We start from the raw sequence: 25377 nt of genomic DNA on the forward strand, positions 1-25377 counted from the left end.
CAGGAGTAAAAATAAAACAAACCCCTTAGGAAAAATCAAACTAATAAACCAACAAGACGTTAATTTAGTTGTGCAAAACCCGCTAGATCTTTAAGATGACCAGAATATTAAATGTTCAATTATTGGGAGCGATACTTGTTGAAAGGTGGGAGGGGCAGCCACGTACCATAAAAGAGATTAATTCTTTATATAAAAAGTGGGGTTTTTGGCCGTACAAAAAAAAGAACCCAATCTAATAAATATATACACATGACATGTACATATCAATAGGAAAGTCTCTTATTATTAGAGTGGAGGAACACATTTTAACCATTAGATAATTTATAAATGATAAATTTTACTCTACTACAACTCATAATTAACAAGATAGTGCTCCACTTGAAATGGCTTCTGTTTTTCTCTCATTAGATGCATTATTGAGCTAACCATGGCTATGAAGATAGTACATCTCTTCCTCTCTTTTCAGTTCCATTTTCATTGCAATAAATTATGATATTACATCTTACTAAAATTACCTTTAAATAATTGAAGTTATTAAAGTTAATCTTTCTATACTAAAATTCCATTCCTAAAAATAGTTTGTTTTTCCTCAAAAACTTTAGAGTTGAAAAAAGGAAATTAAAAACTCACAATCTCTAAATGCATGAAGCCCTTTCTATTAAAGGATTCTAGCTTAAACTAGTTCTAGTAACCCTAGAGATTATGTGGTTGTCACTGAACTTGTGAAGCGTACAATTTTAGTTGAAAGCCTTCTTGGACCTCAATTGAGCCTCACAAAGTAAAGACAAACTAGAATGCACAATGATTATCTGTCCTAAAAAAATCATGTTCTTATGTATTAAGCTAACGAAATATCATAGAATAACGTACAAATATTAACTTATATTACTATAAATTTTACTTTAAATCATATAAAATTTTCTGATTGGATGGGGACACCAAATAGACACCAAATAGAACAGATGATCTCCATCCAACTAGAATTATGCTTTTTTCCTTCACGAGAGAAATGATAATAATTCGTTTATAAATAAGAATAAATTAAAGTAAATACACTTCATAAAATAAAACCAAAATTTTGATGCACACTTAACAGCAGAAATATGTATTCAGGGTAAAAGATGGATTTCAAAAGATGCTTGCTTAAATTTTATGAGGTATGTCATAGTTTGAACCATTAACATGTTATAAGTTGTATAGAAGTATGTGAGAAGTAGTATTGATAGGTTTATATAAGTATCATTACATCATTATGGTAGTAGTTAAGCATCTGAGTAGATTCAAACTCACAAGAATAGTTTATTAGGTGAGAGAACCTCATATTTAAGTATTATATTGAGTTTGTTATTCTACTCAATATGAGACGTGAGACTCCTAACATTATTGTCCCCTTTAAGGCTTGGCGTCTATGGTGACTTTTACTCTATCAGCATTGCAATGAAGGTAGCACTATCTCTTTTTTGGTAGTTTCACTCACCTATTAGTATTCAATAATATATATCTTAATGTAGCCTATAAGTAACTCTTCCCGCGACATAACTCTCAATGAAAACATCAATTGTTAGGAGTTAAGCATATAAAAATAGTTCAACCCCAAAGACTATCAGGTAAAAGAGCCTCATACCTTAATTATCACATCTAATATATTAGATGGGACTCCTAAAACATTACTTCTCATATAATATTCGCATCATCCACATCAAACTCTTATTAAGGTTGCAATCAATCTAGCTATCTGATTTTTTTACTGTGGAATAAAGGTGGGTGGTTGAGGTTGTTGGATAGTTAGGTGAATTATATAAAGTTAATTTGTCAAGAAAGAAAGTGATCTTATCTTAATTAGATGAAAGTTGGTTTAAAACAGTGCTGCATTTTATTATTTTTTCATAAACATTTGATTTTGTAATGGCAAGTGTCCCCTCTTAATCAAATCCAATACTAGCCTAAATGATGCTTCAATTTACAATATATTCATGATCACTCAAACTATCATCTTAAAAACATTCTAGATAACTAATAGACATGCACATTAGTTGAATCTAACATGTTTTTGGTGTGTCTAGTTTTTCAATCTTACTTCTTAAATGCCCTTCTACCTAGAAGTATTATTTATTATTGGCCAGTAAATTGATACTAGTAACCCCAAAAATACTTGTCTACTTAATAATATTATTCGTTACCGTTGGACACACGTTATAGTTTTGGTTAACTAAAAATATCAATAGTGTTTTTTATTCTTTTGGTTGAAATTCTCGAGTTTGATGCACGAGTTAGCCTCTACGATACTGTTGACAATTAAAACTTCCTTCAAGTAGTTTGAAGTTTAAACGTAAAGCACTATGTAAAGGAAGGATAATGCTACACACAAGTTATTAAAAAGTGTTTTACTCATTTTATATTTATGCATAATATATTACCAGAAAATATTTATTGTCTTATAAAGTGTGTCATTCTATGTATCACTTTTTATGATTAGTTGAAAAAATATTTATAAGTTAAATGTTTAATAATTAAATATTTTTCTGATCAATTTTGATAAAATGAAAAGAAAAAATAGATTATAATAAAGCTTGTGAACATATTCTCCACATCTGTAGAATGAATAAGGCAATTATATATATATATATATATATATATGCCACTTATCCAACTATCATGTTCTTTGGTTCTTTCAGAAGATAAAACCAAACTAATTAACCAATTTGAATATTCTTGTGGACATAAGACAAAAATTATTTCCTATATCTTTTTCTTTCTCTATGTTTTCAAAACCATGAAAACTTAAGGTTTTATGGAGGAGATGATCCAAATCCCAAACCAAAGTAAAAATGTTGTTAATGATGAAGTGCCTGCATACCCATTCAAGCACGAGTACTATTCGAGAGCAAATACTAGAAAAAAATAGTAGAAAAATAACATGATATAATATATATATATATATATATCGATGAAATAACATTTTTATTACTAAAAACAAAAACGAAAAGATGAACATCCTCCTCAGTTGAGAGGATCATGGTCCTTCAGGAACAAGAGGAACCTCACTGGTTGCATTACTATTTGGAATAGCTATCTACTAGTATTATTAAAGCCCAACATATTAAATGGGCTCTGCGAAAAGCCCTTGGCCTACAAACAAAACATGCCTACATATTTGACACCAATGAATATTTTTCTCAAGCCTGTTTGTGATGATAAGAAGAAATTAAGAGAAGACTAAACTACAATTGTTATAGTTAGGATAACTTGTCCCTCAAGCAAATTAATAATCAATATGCTTACACATACATATAACAGAACTTGCACAAAAGGATATAGAAGCATTAAAAAAGAGAGAGAGAAAGAAAGAAAACACCCCTCCCACACGCAATACCCATTGCACCAGATAAAAGCCCAATTCTTAGTCATCAAAACGTTCCCTCCACCTCCATTGAGCAGTTAATAATTGAAAGGATGACAAAGCAAATAACTTTCCAATATAATTCCCATAACTAAAATAGCAATTATTTACATTTATTATTCTAGTTATAAGATGGTGGTGAAATGAAGATCGATTATCTTAAATTGTATTCTAAATTCTGTTTTATATCAATGATAATAAAATGAAAAACAAAACAAAAAGATAAATGTTTAAATTCCTTAATTGACATAATATGTTTTGAAAATTGTGAAACATGATTTGAGACTAACATATTTATATTATGTGAAAGTATAAGCTTACCCTAAAAAGAGAATCCCATAAATCAGATATCTCACTTTCTTCCGCAAGTATTTGGCTTCATAACCTCATGGATGGTTAAAAAGGTAAACAAGTTTTAAGAAAAACTACACCTCCTACCACCTTTCTTCTAACTAACTACTCTTTCAGGAATATAGTGAAAGCTACTTTATCAAGGTTTCACTTTGTGTTTTCTTGCAAGCAATGATAAACCTTCCTTCCCTTCCCTCCTCTCTTTGCCCACACTCAAATTTGCATATATATATATATATATATATATATATAGATACATATACCTTTTCAACAAACCTATGCAGTAAACACAAACCTGATCAACACATAACAACAGAAACCAGCTGAAATTTTTTGTACACAATGGACATCAATCTCAATGAAAACCATGATGAACAAAATCTGCCACTCCTGGCAAATAAAGAGGTCCCAGAAGCAGAAAGGAACCTTATTCAAAGAGCCATTAGCCAAACATTTCAGAGCACAGCCCATTTAGCCAACCTTTTACCAACCGGTACTGTCCTTGCATTCCAACTCCTCTCCCCAATCTTCACAAACCTCGGCAACTGTGACCCTATCAGCAAGTTCATGACCGCTACACTTGTAGCTATCTCGGGTGCATCGTGTTTCTTGCTATGTTTTACTGATAGCTTCAGAGACAGCAAGGGGAATATATGTTATGGCTTTGCTACCTTTAGAGGCTTGTGGGTCATTGATGGATCAACCATGCTTCCACCTCAAGTTGCTGCAAAGTATAGACTTAGGGTTATAGATTTTATGCATGCTGTGATGTCTGTTATGGTGTTTGCAGCAGTTGCATTGTTTGATCAGAATGTGGTGAATTGCTTCTTTCCTGAACCATCAAAAGAGACACAGGAAATTCTCACAGTGTTGCCGGTGGGAATTGGTGTTTTTAGCAGCATGATGTTTGTTGCATTTCCTACTCAGAGACATGGGATTGGATTCCCACTTTCAACAAATTAATAGTTGGGTTGTTTTTTTGTATTCATGTTTGTATATGATTTCAATAATTGAAGGAATTCATGAGTTAACAAATTATATAACTTCATTTGAATTTCATTAAAATATTTGTCAGAAGAGTTAGTCCCACATATTCGTAGATGTTTCCGGCTCGGATATAGTTGCATCTGTACGAAGATACATGTGGAAACAAAAAAAAATATTTTTTAAACTGCATTTAAACCTGAAAAGCAAAATCTATTGGGAGATGGCCTATTTTACTTCAAAAGTAAGTTTTTTGAACATACTTCACATCTCAGTTATCAATTGTTAGGAAAATTCAATAATTTAAATCAATAAATATACTCAAAACATCACATTTCCTTAAAATTGATGATTGAAATGTAGTATAAGTTTAACTCTTTCGCATTATTTTCATTTTCTGGTTGGAAGATTGAAAGGTGGTATTCACCCTAGATTCCTCTTCCATTGATGTTTACTACAACACAACTCCTTCATGGCCCAACCAAAAAAGAAAACAACAACAACGGAAATCGAAATCCAGGAAGAAGCCCATTTTTATGATGTGTTGGGGCCCACAACAACACAAATCTTAGAAGCATTCAATATCAAAAGAATCAAAATCAACTTTTTAAACAACCAATCCAATAAATAGAGCTTCAACAAAAAAGCCACATTCAGTAATTCTTCTCTCTTATCAACCAAACTAAACTTACTCACAACTCCTCATTTTTAATCCCTCACAAGTCACAACACTAAATTAATTGACCAAAGTCACACATCACAATGAAAATTCAACAAAAGGAAAGAAAAAAACAACCTTGAAAAACAAAATGTTCATCGTAATTAAAACAACCAGTGGAGAGAGAACATGTGTGAACATAAAGTGACAGAAACACTTCATTTACTTAAAAGTTTAGAAACATAAACAAAATACTAAGAAAAGCAGATTATAATTATTAAAAGGAAAATCTAAAAGGGATTTGTATGAAAGGTGGTGATGGAGTTATAGCATTCAAGAGCAACTGTTGCTGCTGTTGGATTATTATTTTAATGATTTTGGATTTATTAATATTGTGTTTTTATCTTTGGTTTTTGTTCTTTTATTCTTCATCATGCTTTCAGTGTTCATTCTTTCATTTTGTAATTTGTATCTATTTAATTCAATTCAATTTAAAATTTGTTGGCATTGAAAAAATGAAATGTTGTTATTTACTTTCATCTCAGGATAATAATAATCATGTGCCTTTCCATTCCTTGACTAACACGAAATTTTGGTTTCAAGAGAGAAAATCCATAATCAGATAGAAACAATCAAAAAGCAGATAATAAAAATAGCATAAACAAAAAAATTGATTCTTTTTTGTTATCCTAATTTTCATTTTGCTGCTTCTTTTCGTTTTGTTTTTCTTCTGCTGCTTCGTTTGTGGGTTTTGGATTTGTAAGGTTTAAAGGGGGAAAGTTTCGATCTTGATCGTGTTCGTCGATGGAAGCTGGAGCAGAGAACAATACTCAGAAGAGGAATGAAGAAAGTGGCAATAGCAGTGAGAATAACAATGGAAGTAACAGCAAAATCGCGAATTCAAATGAGGGTCAGAGTAGAACCAAGCGTCAAATGAAAACCCCATTTCAGCTTGAAATGCTAGAGAAAGCTTATGCTAGTAAGTTGACACTTTCATTTGTGCTTTAAATTTTGACAATTTTTTTTTTAAATTTTTAAGTGATTTTTTAGTTTCAAGTTTTTTTTTTCTTTATGGGGGTTTAGTTTTATGTTTTGGGTGTTAATTTGGTGAAAATTTTGCGTTTGATCAGTGGAGACTTACCCCACTGAGGAGACCAGGGCTGTGCTGTCGGAGAAGTTGGGGCTGTCGGATCGGCAGTTGCAGATGTGGTTCTGCCACCGGAGGTTGAAGGACAAGAAGGACTCACAGCAAAAGAAGCTGCGAAAAACGGTGGTGGCCTCGACTTTGCGAGATTCCCCCATAGATGACATTAAGTTAGGTCATGAACCTGGTAATGAATATGGATACGGGTCGGGTCCTGGCTCCAGCATGTTTGCCCATCCAGAGTTGAGGAATGTGGTGCCCCGTGGAGTACCCAGGTACTATGAGTCACCACAGACTATAATGGAGCTTCGAGCAATTGCTTGTGTGGAGGCACAATTAGGGGAGCCATTTAGGGAGGATGGACCTGGTCTTGGCATAGATTTTGATCTGTTGCCTCCTGATGCTTTTGGGGCATCCATAGGTATGGTATACTTTTATCGCTATCTTCACTTGCACAAGTGTAGCTTTTGGTAGACATATCAGAGTAGGATGGAAACGAATATATGCATTCTATTCTATATTTTGTATATATTATGAACAAAATTGAACCCGACATGAGATTACAATGGTTTTAGTTCCAATGAAAGGGGTAGGACCAAAGAGGATAGAACTAAACATGATGTTACATCCTATAATGTCTTGTTCTGTATATGTGTCAAACGATTCCAAATACTGAGACTTGTGTTGAGTGAGCTGTATGATGTACTTTATATTGCAAGTTTTGGGTTTTAGTGCTCTTAGACCCTTATAGTTATGTACTCATGTATGATTCAACTTCTAACTCAACTTGGTATGCTTGAGTTTTTTTATGCTTCCCTTATTCTAATAGATATCATGAAAATGTTATTGATATTAATTATAATGTTTCCATTTTTGACAAGTTTTTTAATTCAGGTAAAATAGTTTCTTTGATGTTCTGTATTATAGTAAAGTTGGAGGGTTGAAATGTTCATTTTTGGCTTTGCTTGCCATCTCAATGGCCAATTCCTTTTAATCAGAAAGTATTTCAAGGACGAATACTATTATGGTATGGTTTAGTTAAGTTTTTAGTCTTTGAAAAATTGCGCCCCCGAGTCTTGACAATTTTAAAACATCTGGTTGTAGTCATTGCCATCAGTTAAGTGATGAACTATCATCACTGGCCACATCAACAATTAGTAGGACATGTGAATAGTGGTAGAGTACACTCATAATCACTTAACTTACAGAAGGGTCTCAAAACCATGTTTTAAAATTTTAGGACTTGGACCAAAACAATAATTTTGTAAGGTCTAAAACCAAAAACACATAATTTTGTCGAGACTAAAAGCTTGAACAATCCTTATGGTATAAGTTGCTGATAAAAAAATTGTGATGGGTGCATGTGCTTTGTTAGTTACTCATACCACTTGTTTTTTCTTTTGGTGCAGCTGTTACAGATCAGCAGAAGCGGCCTAGTCTTCCCTATGACAATAAAATATATGAAGGACACAGTGTTAGAACAAATAAGGTTGGTTTCCTGATCGAGGAAACTGGGAGATCGGTTTTAATGGTGTCCCCCACAACAGATGGGGTAATGATTTGATCGGAATGAATGACGAAGATGTGGATGCTTCTGAAGATGACAATGACTTTGAAGAAGAGGAGGATTCAGATGGAATGGTAAATAGATTTGTAGTAAATGAAGAAGACTCAGACTTGGTTGTCTCTGAAGATTCTTCTGATTAGAACATCATTTTTATTTGATTTGTAAAGGGGGTTTGCACCATAAGGCTGCATTACATTTTTTTATAGTGCAGCTTTACAAGTACCTTAGCTCCAAGTCATGTCATGGCTTGAAGAGTTTATGGTTAAGTAGATTTATATATTAATAGTGTATACTATCCTTGTACATGCAAAATGGTGCCTTGTAGTTTGAAGCATGTTAAGCAGGGGCCTTTGTAATAGGTACTCATTAATTAATAAAGATTTATCATACCTTCATTAGATTTTCACTGTTTGGAATCATTAGAATTGATAAATGATTATGCACTCTAAAATATGAAGGAATCATTTACAATTGTATGTGTTTGTTCAAAATTAACACTGATGATGTGTCACCAACAAGGTGTTGATATAGTAGTGTAAGGTCTCGCTAGATTTCCAATATGACCAAAAAGTCATGAGTTCGATTCCCGGGAATGACACTTATTAGGATGGGCAGTCACACTCCGAAACTGATTAGTTCTTTATTCAAAAGGGTGAGGGATAACTCTTTGTAGTACCAAAAAAATTAATGATGTGTCACAAATCATTGATTGATTTTAGGCTATAAGGCAATGAACTTCATATACATTGATAATCAACAAATTGTTCAAGGCCAACCAATAATTAAGTGAACCTTCTTCTCTTGCTAAAATGGGAGAACAATATGGGTTCCAAGTCTTCAAGTACATGACAAGTGAAACCTTTTTGTCAACAACCAATAAGGTTGAAAAAGACAATCCTAAGAACCAAAAATTATTGTCTTGTCTAGAAGTCTTTGAAACAGAACGTGTTACACTTGGACTGATATACTTCTATCTTTATTTGTTTCCTTTTGGAAAGTAAGCATATAGTTCCACCAATCATGCAATCAATTTCAGTCACTCAAACAAGAATCTGACAGTTCAAAGAAAACAAAATTCAGGGTAAGATCAGGATTGGACTCCTCTAAATTATTCTTAAATAAAATGATAGATTGAGATTTTAATATACTTTAATTAATCAAGATGATACACATTTATATCAATGGAGTTTTTTTTACCAGAGATGGTGATATGAATGCCAAATTTTATCCATATATCATGTCCAAATACAAGACAGTAATACTCAAAACAAAATGAAAAGAAATGTAATGATAGGTTAACTGTTGGTTCCTCATATGAGGAGGTAAACTTTGGCCACTAAAATTGTGATATATTGTGGCTAATGTAACCAATTCAGTTAGTTGTTGATCCCAACTTACATGCTCATTTTATGACTTACATAAAGAGAATTTAATAGCATCACTATCCCTAAACATTTCACATGGGTGACCTAAAGTAGTTGCCATGCATGGAAATCAGTTGTACCTTAAAGTAGTGTGCTAGAGCTAGTTAGTAGTAACTAACTCAATCAACCTAACCATCAAATTCAGTTAAAGAAAGAAAAAAATTCTACTCCACCACAGTTATTTACACATGGTCAAGTCACAAAAGTGTTCAGAACCATATAGATATCATCATGCACTTGGATTTTCAGCATGAACCTACCCAAAAATAATGTGCATTGTCCTAAAATTAATATAGCCAAAACCAAGAAATGATCTAGTTTAGTTACAGAACGTGACTGAACTAACTTCATGTGCTAAGGAATTGACAGAGGATTTTCACAAAGAATGATTGAATAAGTTACCTCATTCTTACCCTCAACATATGAAAAGAGTTACTACATTAGATGCATGACAATGATCTAGACAACAAGGCATAAAGGGCACATGCTATATGCACCAAAGTATCATTCATTTCTTGTCCCACCAATTCCTCAATCCACGCATAATTACTCACCCATGCCTTCCCTCTCTATTGTTCTCACTTCCATGTTACCCTTGTGCCCCTTATCTTCTTTCAAGTTTCTACTTTTTAACAACACTATCATGATGTACCTAACCATTTAAGACTTTCCTCAATCTTTTGAGAACACTATGATATTTTGATTAATTTTACAACTGATTTTTGTCTCTTAAGATGGTTATGAACTTATGATGTTGGTGGGGCTATCATGGCTGTGTTTCCTATAGTTTCAAATGTGAAAGGTAATTTTGGCAACTAACCTTTAATTTGATTAACACCACTTTGGACTTGTTCAGATAAACATCTTAATTAAGTGACTATTCAATGGGTTTTTTTTATAAATAAGATAAAAAGAATATTCATAAAATTCTCTAATAAATTCATTGAAATAAGCTAAAAACATAGATGAAAGCCCTAATAAACTATCTACTAGAACAGTGCACATCACAAGCCTATCAATAAAGACCATGAATCATGCAGTTGGATCCTATCATTTAGGAATCCTTATTAACATTTGATTGCACCATCAATATAACTACTGTAATAGATTATGGGTGCTGGATATGAATGTAAAATTGATAAAGGAAAAAAGTACCTGGTGTCCAACAATCTAAAAGCTACCACCCATGAATGCAATGGATGGTTGCGCCATATATATGGTGCAATTACTAATTAATTATTACAAGCTGCTTATAATAATTAATAAAGGTAATATGAAAGGTGCTAATTAAATGTGTAGTCTAGTTTGATATGGCTGAGATAAAGGGAATTATATAATATGATTATCTAAAAAAGAATACATTTCTTCTATGAAGCACGGATGCGAATAAGTGTGTTGGATACAATATATATCTGATATGTTGACATACATTTTTTCTAAATGATATGATATGATACGTTCAAGGATATATGTATAAAATAATAAAAACACATAAAATATAATAAAATTATAAGTGTAAATCAAAATATCCAAAAAAATATAATGGAAATTGAAAATCATTGTCTTCCAAGATTCCAAGTAACAAAACTAGAAAATATAGTAGAATAATTCATAAAATTGCTTATTATTTAGCCCTAGAAACATAAATAGTATCAATTTCATCTCCTCATTGACGGCAATGTTGTGGGTCGGACAGTCAGTATGGTAGACCGACTATCAAAGGGTCAATGTGGTGTGACGATATGTTGGTATGAGTCTTTGTGGCCTTTAAATAAGTTGTTGTTTATTGAAAACGAATTTATCATACCCTATTTTATTAAAAAGGAATCTGATACGTGTCTTGATATTTATTTATTTATTTTATTTTATTAATTTTTGGATATTCTACAGATACATATCTTTCGCGAATCCGAGCATATTCATGTCAGATATGTGTCAGACACCGACACATGTGGGAATTCAACAAATGCATTTCTTTATATGTGAGAAACTAATTTGTCATGATATACTCAAATGTGTTACCCATGACAACTATTTTGAACAAATATTTTTCCATTATATATGAATTCCAAGATTAAATCTAAAATATAAAAAATGTGTTGTTCTAGTATTATAAAATTATATTACTTAGAATGACCAAAAGATCAAGGATTTAATTTCTTGAAACGACACTTATTGAGAGAAGCTAAAAACCAAAAAGTATTGTTTCCTATGAAATAGGTGAGTGATACTATAATGTTTAAGTGACTCAAACCTTTCCACTTAAACCATACAAGAAGGCCCACATATATTGATTAGCTAAACTTTTTCTTGTAGAGGGGAGGGACCACAATCATCATAAACCTTTTTCCCATTTGCACCTAACATGTGGAGAAAATTGGATGGAGAAGGTTTAAAGTCCTCTATATAAGGACACTTAGGTAACCACAACTTCTCTTCACTACACACTACCCAAAAAAAACCCTACCATCTTGCCCTCTTCCATTGCCCTATATGGCTCCCTTCTCGACCTACATTTGTTTCCTTCTCTTAGCAACCCTTTTGTTCCCTCTGAAAATTATTGCTAGAGAGAGTAACTTCTTCAGCAAAGTCTCCCATTCCAACAACAACAACAATGTCAAAGAAACAGAACTTCCCAAAGAGGAAGAGCCAGAAAAGAAGCCAGATGAACAGCCAGTGTTCATTCCAGAAACTGAAAACAGCTATGGTCTATATGATCATGAATCTACTCAAATCCCTTCCACCAGCAACACCAATTATGAGCCATATGAGACTGAGTTTCAGCACACTAGCAAGTACCCCAATAAGTACCACCACAACTACAACAATGATGATGCCTACAACACTAACCAAAATGAAGAACCCGGCAACACAAGGCTCACTGGTACTTACAGAAACAACTATTACAACAAGGATGTTTCTGAGGGTAACCAAAATGAGTTGAGTGACACAAAGTACACAGAAGGAGAAGGAGAATACAACTCCATGGGAAAGCAGCACAACTACAAGAAGCATTACTACAACAACAATGCTGCTAATGACAACAGGTACAATGGTGAGAAACAAGGGATGAGTGACACAAGGTTTTTGGAGGGTGGAAGATATTTTTATGATGTTCAATATGAGAAGTATAATCCAACACTCTATGATGATTCATCCAGGGGAGTGAACACTCATAATAACTGGTACAACAATAGAGGTAACAACTACTATGGCAACAACAACAATGGGTACCAGAATCAGGAGGAGTTTGAAGATGAACAAGACTTCGAGCCATGAGCTTGGATCATTAGGAAAGTGAAAAACTCACTGTACTTTTGAGTGTTGGCTATGCATGCTCGGTGTATTATTACGCTACAGATTAAAGAAGCAAAATGATAAAGGATAAGGGTTAATTTATGGAGGGCTTTTACTATAAACTTATTGGTAATTCTAGTAAGTCTTGTTTCTGCAACTGCATTGTCTATGTCATGATTTGGAGTTACCACATGGAGTATGAGAGCGTGTATAATTTTTGCTTATACCTATCAATAACTATTATAATGTGAAGTAAGCTTGTTAGTTTGTATTATTTCCCTTTCATTAATTTGTATGAAGTTTTTTTCCATGCTTTTTTCTTTCAAAACACTACAATATGGGGTCAAAATCCTTTAGTATTAGATAGAGAAGTTCTGTTTTTTACTTAGTATCATCTCACTATACATAAAATAAAAATGTCATTACATTTTATTTTTTCTTTAATTTTTCATACCACTTTTCTTTCAAAGAGAGGATTCCTAGGAGATATAAAAAATTTGTTAAATTGAAAATCTTTTTTATTTAAAATATGGTGATCGATTGGTATACATTAATTTTATGTCATACCTTTTTTATTCTATTAGTATACAATTTTTTCAAACAATACAAAAGGACTCAATTAATGTCATTATTTTAATATACATTTTATGGGAAAGAAGAAAGGAGACAAGGGCTCAAAGACAAACAGCTTACAATATAGTAATTTTCAAATTCACATTGGTGTTCCATCTTACCTGACCTACCTACCTTGAAAATTGGGTACCAGTTTTGCACCTTGTTTGGTAAGGATTGGATCACCTCCCCAATGTCATTATTTTACAACTTTTTTTTTAGTTAATGATAGAACTCGAACTCACAACCTTCTGCACTTCATTCCTTACGATCACCCTCTTTACTATCAAACTACCTTATGACTCCCAACATTTTATAATTTCTATACATCATTTATTATTTTTCATCATTTACTCATATTATTACCTATCTCTACTTTTTTGGGTCATAATTAAGACTATCACTTAAGGAACAATATTAAATGAGGGTACTATTATAATTTTTAATTTTTTTAATATTTAATAAAATAACTAGCTTATTATTATATAATATATACAATTTAAGTGAAAATATCTTTTAATAAAAACCCGAGAAAGTATATACTATCATTGTATCTTATGCTAAAAAATGAGATATTCTTGTAATTCTGTGCATTAGAAGGATTGGGGAATATTCATCGAGGGAAATTATGCTTTGGACAGACTTACATGAGAGTATGCTTAGAAGTGAGCAATGCATCATAAAAACTCTTGCATTTGTTTCAGCTTTTACCTAATTATTTAGAGAAATTGTTTTTCACATACATGCCTATATTTATTTTACAAGAAAACGCAAAACTTATTAACAAAATTCAGTTGATCTCAATACTATAGGCAAGTATACATGTATAATTTGGATTTAGCCATAAGTTTATGGCATCCATACCATCATATACGATACAATTGTAGAGTGCAGGATTGGCCGAATATATATAAATATTAAATGATAAACTTGCCTAATAAATTAAATTGATACATACATATCATATGGATCTATATAGAATAAAACTCTAGGGACACTCAATTTATCATAAGCTAGGCAAAATAGAACATTTTGACAACTAAATTAATAGTTCAATTCAGATACAAACAAAAAAAGAAAAGGAAAAGGAACCAGTGCCATACTTTTTTTGTCTCAAATCAAAATTTATCAACAAATAAAAAGTAATATCTCATTCTAATTTTATTTTTATTAAAATAATATATTAATACTCATATGTCTATGTTTTAAGTGTGCAAGACACTCAATGAGACGAGTGAAACTCCTCTCAAGTAATTGAGAGGCAAATGACTTTTTCCTTTATATTTTAAGGGTAGAAGTGTAATATCATTACATATAAAAAGAATATAAATATTAATATATGTTACTTTTTGTTCACTTTTACACACCATTTAATGGAGAGGAGTCTCACTCAAATGAGACATGAATCGTGGAGAAGTCTAGTCAATGAAAATACCTAAAATAGAAGCAATTGAAATTTGTAAAAAAGATGAGAGGGCAACTAAAGGCGTTGGAATAGTCATAGATACTTCACAACAATAGGTCGGGTAAATTTATGAGTATGGAAGCCCATTTCCATAAAGTACCATTATTTTGGGTAAAATGGTGCGTCAAAAATGACGAAGAAACTTATGATCCACCTACTTGTGATCCAAATCAAACTACAAAAAATATTCAACCCATGTCAGTGTACATTCCCTGAAATTGGACCTTCAACTTCTCTAGTAAATACTACATTTGTTCACATTTAATTATATGTTAAGATTAAAACAAAAATTAAGAAATGTAATTAATATGCTTACTTTGAGTTAAATTTATATAATATTTTTTTCATTTATTAAATAAACAAATAAATAGAAATAAATATGCTAAAAAGATAGAAAGATGGCCAATTCTATTTAAGGACTACATACTCACACCAAAATTTTAATACAGTTGTATAACAATTACTACCTCTTCATTTTCACATTATTCTCCTCATCCCCTTCATAACTCAGTTTATGAATCATTCAATTATGTCTACATATATCAATTTAACACATAAAAAGGTACAAATTTTGTTCAGGTTCCACTTGCTATACCAAATCTGATGGATGTACCATGGTTGATGTTTAGTGAGCACAAGACCAATGTGGTACTTTAATTAGCTTCATCAAACCATGAATTGAGTCATTCATTACTATGGATAAAGGTAAAAAGAAGGCCCATAATGTGAAATTGAAAGAAGGCCCATTATTACATTGAATAAATGGACTTTGTTTCTGCCATTAATAAGAATAAAATACATAAAAGGATAAATAATAACAAATAATAGTAAACTAATGTAACTTTTTTTCATATAGGCAAACTAGCAAGTAACTCGTGTATTCACATAGGACAATATTTTTTTACCGTATGATTAATAACACATATTTATCATGCATTCAACTGGATAAAAACACATGTTTCCTAAATAATTGTTGGTTTCATGCATCATAGGTAATTGTGCATATTTTAAAATGATGATAGGTTATTATTGATTATATCAATTTACAGAAAAGTTATAATTTACGGGAAAGTTATATATAGTGGTGTTATTATTATTCATTAATTCATTAATTAAGCAGAGGATAAGAAATGTCAAATGAGTATCGATTGGCTTTGATCATGTGTGGTAGGGTGTATGTTAGGAAGTGAAGCCTTTTAAGAGGGGATTGTTTTGCTGAGAGCTTGACACGTAGCATGGAGATATTTTATTTTTTTATATAGGTATAGATATGTTGAGAGATACGTGTAAGTGGTTCTAATTATATGTCAAAATTTGGGAGACTACTCTTGTAGAAGCACACAAAATGGTGGATATAGATCTTTCATTTATTTAGTTTTTATTTCTTTCATTTCATTGTACCTAAAAAACTAACATAACTACTTGCTTCATAAGTTCCAAGTGAAAAATCTGTATATATAAATTGGGGAAGCTTGTTAGCCTTATTTATTTGGGTAAATGGGGTGGAGTGTGTTTTTTGAATAAATTTGGGATGGAGTTCTTTTTTTAGAAAAAAATTAGGAGAGGTTTTTATAATTTACTTTTTAGTTTTTTTTTATCCACATGCTTTCCTATTATGAGGCTAAACAAAAGGCTTTTCAACTTTTTTGACTCTTCCTCTGAAACCATACAGAATGTTTTCTTCAACAAACAAACAAAACTACATTTCCATATGATGCTATATATAGTGGAGGCTTTTGTCAAAAAACAATTAAAATATGAAATTTAATTTTGGAGGTATAAAAATTAAAGTATTTTGTTGTCGAGAAAAATGTTTATTATAATACCACAACATTGACATGTGACTTCCAAGTTTACAAATTAATGAGTATGTCACCTTTAAATCTAAATGAAACTTCTTATGACTCAAACCTATGACATTGGGAACTTATAGACAGTTTTGTTATTTGGAAAATTATGTGATTTGAATAGTACATGTGACTTGGGAGAAAAAATGGTAACATTCTTTAGGACGTGATGTATAATTTTAACCCGTAGTTATGTATGTTTTGATTTTAAAATGTATAATTCATTCACACTATAACAGTTTACATCAAAATTACTCATAGCCTATTCCAATCATCTGATCAATATTACAGGTTACTTTCAATTAATTAAATAATAAAAGTAGTTAATTTAGTTACATGCTTTAAAAATGCAATAGGATTATAATTTGACCTTTATTTAATAGTTTAGTACCTTTTAATTAGTTAGTAGTCTTTGAAAGGATCAATTTTTAATTTGACCACACTATGTATGAGTTATTAATTTATCCAAGTTTAAAAAAGGAAAAGATAGTTAAAGTCTTTAATAATGGCAAAGAAGGAAAAATAGTATTTTATAAAAAATATATAAAGGAATCACCAAAATCTGTTAGATGATCCATTATTTAATTCTTTTATTTACAATTTTCGTATATGCAAAACCACTTGATAATGTTTTTAATTATTGTAATGATTTACAAGAAAGACATGTATCTATTGATATTATAAGAATTTTTTTTATATTGTCATTGCATAATTTATTATTCATATTTAATTATTATTGACTCTAACAAATAATATAAATGAATGGTGAATGCATAATATACTAAGGTATATAAATTTTTATACTAATAATACATATATTGCACTCTTTTAATAACTTATATATAACTAAAACAATTTTGAAAAAAAATATTAACGTGACATGGTTGGAAGCATGTTCATGGTGATAACATTGTTAACTTTGAATTTTTTATTAGATAAGATCTAACTATGATGGAGGAACTCGAACAAATATTTTTTAATTGTGATGACTCAAACCATAAAAAAATCTTAGGATGCCCTTTGACAAAAACAACCCGATATTAAATTTAAGGAAGCCTTTAACAATGTCAGAAAGTAGTAAACATTTTTCCTTTATTATATTAGCCCTTCAATAATGTTTATTTGTACAATCAATTTGCAAATTAAGGTATGACAACATCAACTTAGGAAAAGAAATATTTTCAATTTATTGTACAACTTGATTATCATTAAATAAAATACAAACATATTTGCAATAATCACTTATTGATGGTAACAATCAAGTAAAACTTATTAATTCAAAGTTGTTGACATGTATCTAGGTGCTTCTTCACCAAACAATGGTAACAAATCCATCACTTATGCTAATTAAGCCAAACAACACTTACATAATATATCTTCCCAACCGTTTTGATATGTACTTCTCCACCAAACTCAAAAGCTAAATGCCCCAGAAAATATTACATCTAGTTATCACTTATTTATCAATTCTTACTATTTTACCAAATATTTTTATCAATCACTATTACAATCCTTTTCTTATTTTCACTGAACACTTGTACATAGCTGTTAAAATGTCATCCACTAATTTTGTTAAGCAATCATTTCATTATTTATGTTTCATTTATATTATTTGTAAGAGTATAATATTATTGTATTGTGTGTAAAGATTTATACACATTTACTATATTATTCATCATTCATTTGTATTTAAATATTAATAATAATTAAATATGAATGTTAGAATACATTAACAGTATAAAACTATTTGTATATATCTTTTTATTTGTTTTTTATTTAATTTAAGATTTATAATGATGGTTAATGGATAGTAAACTATGCATGTAAAAAATCTTAGTTTGGATATTCGTATTATTTTTAGTTTTATTTAAGAATAGTGTTAATATATGAATGAAAGTAATCATATAAAAAATCCTAGTTGATGTATATTCAACTCATTTATTATTAGTATGTCTTTAATTTATTATTTTGTACCATTCTTTTTTAATTAAAAATATAATATTCATGTCGTGTCATATGTACATGGTCAATGTATTATCTTCTATCCATTTATATTACTTTTTTGAATAATAATAAATAAACATAAATGATTAATGATAGAGTAATAAAGTATAAAACTTATACACTATTTTGATACATTTTTTTATCTCTTTAATTAATTGCATTGATTTCAGTTATGGAAGTATATATTCTTGGGGTAAACGTTCAGCAGTTGAAGTGGGACCAGACTATTAAATGTGTGATGTTTAAGGAAGAAATACTAGTTAGGAGACACGTAAATAAATTCACCATAAAACTATTCTTACTTTTCTCTCTGTTTTCTCTCTAATCATCATTTTGCCATACACTTCTCCATGGAGGCCACAGACACCACTCTTTCACAGGTAAATAATAATTCTTTCTTTTACTTTTATAATAAGTTTTATTCTTTGCCTCTTAGTCTTTTCAAAATAACAACAAATAACACTGTCACATTATTATGCCTTCTTTTTTTCTCCATTTTTCTTTTACCATTCACCTTTTCTTGTCCCTTTTTACCTGTTTTATCATAAGTTTCACTGTTTTGTCATGAAAGATGAACAATGTTTTTGTATTATTATCATTTTTATCATCATCATTATGATTATTATTTTGGTGGGGATCTGTTTAATGTTATTGATCCATAAAAGTCAATATGTATGTGAAGTGTTTAAAGTGGAATAGAAACTGAAACTTAGCTATGCCTCTGGATTTGTTCACTGTGAGTGATTATGTTATGACTTCTAGGTATTATGTTAGAGAAGAATCTGTTTGTAGAAAGCACTGATTTGATGTTTTTTTACTACCCTCTTTGATATGGTGCACTTGCATGTTAGTTAATGGAATGTGAATTGAATTCCAGCTATAAAGTAAGTTGTTTGCTGAGAATCTTAGATAGTACATGCTATGGAAATGGTTTTATGAAAGTAATCTAGCATGTTATTATGTGTTTTTCAAAGGGGCTGAACTTGATATAAAGAAAAGAAAGCCATGTCTATCAATGTGTATAGAAAAAATATATTCTATTTTCCTGTTATTTAATGTCTTTAATTAGGATCATAATGTTAGTGTTTATTAAATCAGTGGTCACATGAATTAACATTTCATTAAAAACCCATCAGAGTTTGTTGTGCACACTTGATTGTAAGAACGTGATTAGTTAAAAGAAACTAAGATAATCCGTATTAGTTATACAACAAAAAATATCATATACTTTATGGATAAGAAACTAATTCATTTTTAGTCTGTGATTGCCCCTCCTAGTAATTTTCGTTCCCAAAAATTAAATTATTAACATTTTGGTCTATTTAAAGATATAGTAAAATCTTACATCATTTTGATCCTGCTTAGTTGTTGGATCCTAGCTATATATTAACATGTGGTATATTTGAATGTTATACAGAAAACTGGTTAAAAGATGGTGGTCCCCTATGAGAATGATTATTATTTGATAATTTGGTAGCTAAAAGTACTAGCCAGGAGAAGGGTATCAAATTGTTTCAATTTGAGTATAACATGTCAAATTTAGATGGTGTAGGAGCACAGTTTCACTGAAGTGTCTGTCTCATTGGTACAATTATTTGTACAATCATAAATCTCATCTTCACTTAATTTACATATATACTTAAGATCTAGTGATATACATCAAGAGCGAGAAATATCTTCTAAAAATATTTGGAGAAATGAGCCCATAAAAACTACTTAATAATGCATTTTAAAATTAATGTATTTTTAACCAGTTTAGGCACTGTTTTGTAAATAGAAAATGGTAAGTTAGTATAGAAAAAAAATTCCACTATATCTCCATATGTTCTTTTTTCCTCACATAGTCACATCCATAAAGGGAAAGAGTTGCATTGTGATATAAGCTAGATTCATAGAAAATATAATAATAGCTTCATAGTTTTCTTGTTATCTTTACTTACACCAATTAACATTAATATTCTGCTATCATAATTAGAAGAAAACCACTGGTTCTCTGTTTGAAATTTTGCATCTTTTGTGTTATACTTTTCAATTCCCAGCCTCTTTAATAAGATTAACGTGGCCCATATTCTTAAATTGAAATCATTCTGTATAATGCTATGTGCATATAATATCCATTATGTGAATTAAAATGTTGTTCAGAGAGGAGAATTAATCTTTAATTTTATATTCCACCTTGTCCTTATAAACTTCTTGTAATTAAGGCGCTATTATTTGTCTAAATACATATATGTTTGTTGAAATTATTATGTAACATTTTGGTTCCAATTAGGTACATTTGGTAAACATGATAAAACAAGACACAACAAGTTCTATTCTATATTTGATGTAATGATGTATTTTTTATATAAAATATGATTAAACATTTTGGTTCTACTAAATAATGAAACCAATAAGAACGACAACAGCCAAGTCTTTATCCCATTAGATAAGTCGGCTAAATGTAATCAAGAATAATATTACATTTTGTCCACAAGGCAAACACTACCTTATTATGCTATGTTTACTGTGATTTCTTCTCAGAATGATGAAATGCCTATTGGGTGGCCACTTGGGCTTAGCTTCTTAAATATGAGATTGAGAGTTGTGGATTCTATCCCTGCTGCTTCAGTACAACCATACTCATTGCACATTCCATCCACCAGTTTCTCCTCATTCTCATCCTCTAACCTTGATACTGAGGTAATCTGAATTTTCATTGTTCTGTTCTTCCTTTCTCACCATTGGTCAAATATTTGATTTATGGGAGCAACATTTATTAGGAGGGACAGTTACGTACCCCGAAAGATATTATTCCTTACTTATCGAGTGAGGGATACCCTTGGTTATACGACCATGAGAATAATTACTCTTTATTATGAATCAAGAAAAGTTAGAAGCTTGTAAATTTCACTTCAGCATATTAGTTTATTCTTCTACTTGTTATGTTGCAACAACCAGTCTACAGCATCTTTCTTTCAAGACAAGAGTGTATCACTTGCACAGTTAATTGGATTTAGAGCAGGTGATAGAAGACGCTTGTACTTACCAAACTCATTAAGGATTGAAGAAAGGGACAAGAAATTAACAAAAGGTTCATGTTCTGATGACTCTAAAGAACAAGGAATGGATATATCTCAATGCATTTGCATACCCATACTACTTGATACCATTGTAAAAATAAGGAAAAGTAAGAAGAATTCAAGGAACTAGCATATAAATGTGACACATCAAATATCATCATCTACCATATGAGAGAATAAATCCTCAATTATGTTATTTGTCCTAGTCAAAATTAGCCAGTTTTTCTTACCTGACCCCATTTTAAATCTTCTAAGTTTGTTGTGACTTGGGTTTTATTTCATACTATATATACTATGGTAATATAATAAAAGAGGGTTGCTTGTAATTTGTTATTTGTTATATTGTATTTTCTATTTGACCTTTTGACTTTAGTGCATTTTCCTAAGTCTACTTTTGCTATTTATGATCATACCAATTAAATTTGGGTTAGTTGGGAAAGTATACATACCCACTTCTGGTACTTGAAAATCAGAGCAAGTGAACAACCAAACCTGTAAAAGTAATCAAAAAGTGATACAGTATGATAAAGGGGGTTTTGGTAAACAAAATTATAAACTCCTATGAGATTGATGATATTTTATAAAAAATGTTAAAATGTAGATTTATTAATTAAAGATGACTCAATGTTAAAGGTATTACTTTTGAGTATAACTGGATAGTAGTAACAAATTTAGTACGTTTATGTATTACTTTTTTATTTTATTTTATTTTATATGAACCCAATTCTGGAAAGAGTACATTTTTTCCCAACTTAGCCAATAACATAAATATAGGCTGCTGAAATAACTTAACCACAACCCCTAAGCATGATAATAATAACACCATAATTTGCGACTTATAGCACAGAAAAATGCAGAGAAACATGTGGATACTTTATATTAACAATATATACTTTTCTTAAGTTCATTCAATACAGTTGCTGACATAGATAATAGCAAATCCTGATCCCTTGATAAAGCATGGTTGATGCCAAGCATGTGAAAGGAAAATACCAGCAAATTATAGTCAGAACCTATACCAACCCATCCATTACCTTCGGGGTCCATTGCGCTGTAAACAAATCATAAAGCCATCTTCGAAATCTTCTACGGAATTATTCTTCAGACACATTAACCAGTTCATATTCAACCAGAGATAGGTTGTTATCCTGTTTAACTACAAAATCTGCGGGTTCGGTGACCTCAATCCGCCCCCATTTGTCAACAGCCATCCTCATTGATCCCTTAAACATGTCAATCTTTGCGTTACGAAGAATTACAGTATTTTCAGCCTTCATCAAATCAACTGCACAGAAATAAAAAAAGGGTGCCTTACCATCACATTAATAGAACATAAATTGGAGCCTTATATTTATTACCCTTACATATATGATTAGCCATATTACTAATCAACAAAGCATTAATACAGTAACTTTCATTAAATCAACCGAAACTCAACTCCATCCAACCCTGATGGGGAGGCACTCCACAATGCACAAATGCTTGTCATACCCCGTTACGCATAAGGATTTGGTTGTGAGAAAAAGAACGAATATGACTGATAAAAAAGGATGGAAATAAGGAATTTTACAAAAAAATTGGACGGTTGTTTGTTCAAAATGTTTGGAGGAAACACAGTTGTTACTGCGCCAAAATGGTAATCTGCAAAGGAGGAAGGTGTTGGGCAACAAAATAAGTTGTTTACAGCTATTTTTAAGTGAAAAAACACACAAAAAAAGCTGAATTTTTGTACATTAAGGTTATCTCAGTACCTCACAAACAAACTATTTACAAATCTGAACCAAACACAGTCTGCATGCAAAATCCTACTCCCATTTTCCTTCCTCTCATTGTTCCCTGAGAACTCTAAATTTTTCAATCACCATTTTCTAACTCTTAGTTTCTTGCCGAGGACTAATAATTGACACTCGACACGAAAAAAAAGTTATTCTTATTGTAAACACCAATAACTACTTTTCCAGAATGTAAAGATCTTCCGGAACATGGATTCAGATAAATGTGTTCGTCAGCTGTGTACCTGTTCGTATACTCTATATGGTTTTAAATAAATCAAGGTCTGCATATTTCAAAGAAACAAAAATTAATCTTAGTAAAAAGCTGATGGAAGGGATGGCACATGTTAACTAGTCACATAATAATAGATGCCACAAAATATCCAACACCAGCACCATTATATAACTTAGTAAAACAAGCATGAACTAAAGATAAAAAAGGTTCATTTTGGTTTAGATTTGAAATATGATATCCAACTCATTTGTGTCACCTTCAAAGAAACACTTATCATCGCAAAACACATGAAATGGAAGAATAATGTCACCACTCTCCGATTACCATGATCACACTCTTTTGTTGACCAAAAAACAGTTCACCCAAATTAATTAACATATTCATAGTTGACATCCTTAGGCAGAACATCTTGAGAAGACTTGCAAAATTCACAATACAGTGTATATTGTATAACTTTATCAAAACTCGTGAATAAAAATATCAAAAAGCAACACATCTTGGTAAAGGTGAAATAGATTCCAATCAAATACAATTAACCATTTAAGATAACATATGATCTAACACTTTTTTTTTTGAGTCAGCGACAAATGCATCCTTCAAATGAAATAAAACACTTTCACAAATGCACAAGAATCACCGATCACAGACACAAATGCATCCTTCAAATGAAATAAAACACATTCACAAATGCATAAGAATCACCGATCACAGACACAAATGCATCCTTCAAATGAAGTAAAACACCTTCACAGCCCATTTTCAAAATTCCATTTCCCAAATGGACAATTGAAAATAAAACTATACCAATCTCACAAAAACCCAGTACAACGCAGATCCTATCGACAAAATAAAAGAGTACCCATGTTGAAATATTTAATTTTGAGAAAAGGGAAATTAAAATAATTGCAAAAGGGTGAAAATTTAAAAATGGGGTAGGTGAAGTTGACCTTGTTCATTACGAGCGGTGAAGATGATAGTTCCTGTGTCATCACCGATGAGGCACTCAGCGACGAGAGTGGGGCGAAGGTTATTGAAAGAAGAAGAGGGTCGAGGAGGTTGTGGTTTATGCAAAACGGTGTCGGATGATAAAACCTTAACAACCAAGTTGTGACCATTGGTTCCAGGTTTGAGTTGATCCACTTCGGTGAAAACTGGTTTTCTCTTTGCGGATTTGGTACCATTGTTACTGTTTTCTTTCTGATTCGACGCCATTGATGAATTGATTGATTAGGATTATCAAATTTTCGATTTGCTTTTTTTGTTTATGGAACAAGCCCTAACTAGTTACCTTGATGTATTGGTGTTTGACTTTTTTCAGTTCATTCGTTGGAAAAACATCTATTGTACTTCCACTTCATCATTTTTCTGTTGGAAAATGATTTGACATGTTATTTGCCATCTAATTGTCAAAAGTCACATAACATATGTTGGTGTATGCAAAATATGATTATGAGTATTTTGTAAAATTGATTTTGTTTATAGTTCTTAATTCCAAAACCAAAAATTTTAACAAAATTTAATATAAAAGCTTTAATCAGACACAAGGCTATATTTC

At 31.1% G+C, this 25377-nt stretch overlaps 5 protein-coding genes across 7 annotated transcripts; 4 read left to right on the forward strand and 1 right to left on the reverse strand.

Annotated features, from left to right (window-relative positions):
• On the forward strand, positions 4001-4789 carry LOC109333741. Its single transcript, XM_019569306.1, has one exon. It carries the CDS (start codon positions 4094-4096, stop codon positions 4712-4714), a length of 621 nt encoding a protein of 206 aa, XP_019424851.1. The 5' UTR covers positions 4001-4093; the 3' UTR covers positions 4715-4789.
• Positions 5392-8508, forward strand: LOC109333640 (homeobox-DDT domain protein RLT1-like). Of its 2 annotated transcripts, XR_002106035.1 has the most exons (4): positions 5392-6372; positions 6524-6958; positions 7947-8265; positions 8311-8508. XR_002106035.1 is itself a non-coding variant. In XM_019569168.1 (3 exons), exons 1-3 carry the CDS (start codon positions 6198-6200, stop codon positions 8099-8101), a joined length of 765 nt encoding a protein of 254 aa, XP_019424713.1. In that variant the 5' UTR covers positions 5392-6197; the 3' UTR covers positions 8102-8508. The 2 variants fall into 2 exon arrangements, 1 of the variants encoding a protein (XP_019424713.1); XM_019569168.1 differs by having other exon boundaries at positions 7947-8508.
• On the forward strand, positions 11965-13108 carry LOC109334544 (protein E6-like). 2 transcript variants are annotated; one of them, XM_019570372.1, is made up of 2 exons: positions 11965-12219; positions 12256-13108. In XM_019570372.1, the coding sequence occupies exons 1-2, from the start codon at positions 12022-12024 to the stop codon at positions 12805-12807; spliced, it is 750 nt and encodes a 249-aa protein (XP_019425917.1). In that variant the 5' UTR covers positions 11965-12021; the 3' UTR covers positions 12808-13108. The 2 variants fall into 2 exon arrangements, with proteins under 2 accessions (XP_019425917.1, XP_019425916.1); XM_019570371.1 differs by having other exon boundaries at positions 11966-13108.
• LOC109334546 lies at positions 19030-22148 on the forward strand. Its single transcript, XM_019570375.1, has 3 exons — positions 19030-19133; positions 21277-21435; positions 21694-22148. The coding sequence occupies exons 1-3, from the start codon at positions 19104-19106 to the stop codon at positions 21943-21945; spliced, it is 441 nt and encodes a 146-aa protein (XP_019425920.1). The 5' UTR covers positions 19030-19103; the 3' UTR covers positions 21946-22148.
• Positions 22668-25173, reverse strand: LOC109334545 (uncharacterized protein At4g28440-like). Its single transcript, XM_019570373.1, has 2 exons — positions 24770-25173; positions 22668-23100 (listed from the first exon to the last, which is right to left on the reverse strand). Exons 1-2 carry the CDS (start codon positions 25032-25034, stop codon positions 22910-22912), a joined length of 456 nt encoding a protein of 151 aa, XP_019425918.1. The 5' UTR covers positions 25035-25173; the 3' UTR covers positions 22668-22909.

This window comes from Lupinus angustifolius, chromosome LG19 (genome assembly GCF_001865875.1).
Source record: "Lupinus angustifolius cultivar Tanjil chromosome LG19, LupAngTanjil_v1.0, whole genome shotgun sequence".
In the NCBI taxonomy this organism is placed as follows: Eukaryota; Viridiplantae; Streptophyta; class Magnoliopsida; order Fabales; family Fabaceae; genus Lupinus; species Lupinus angustifolius.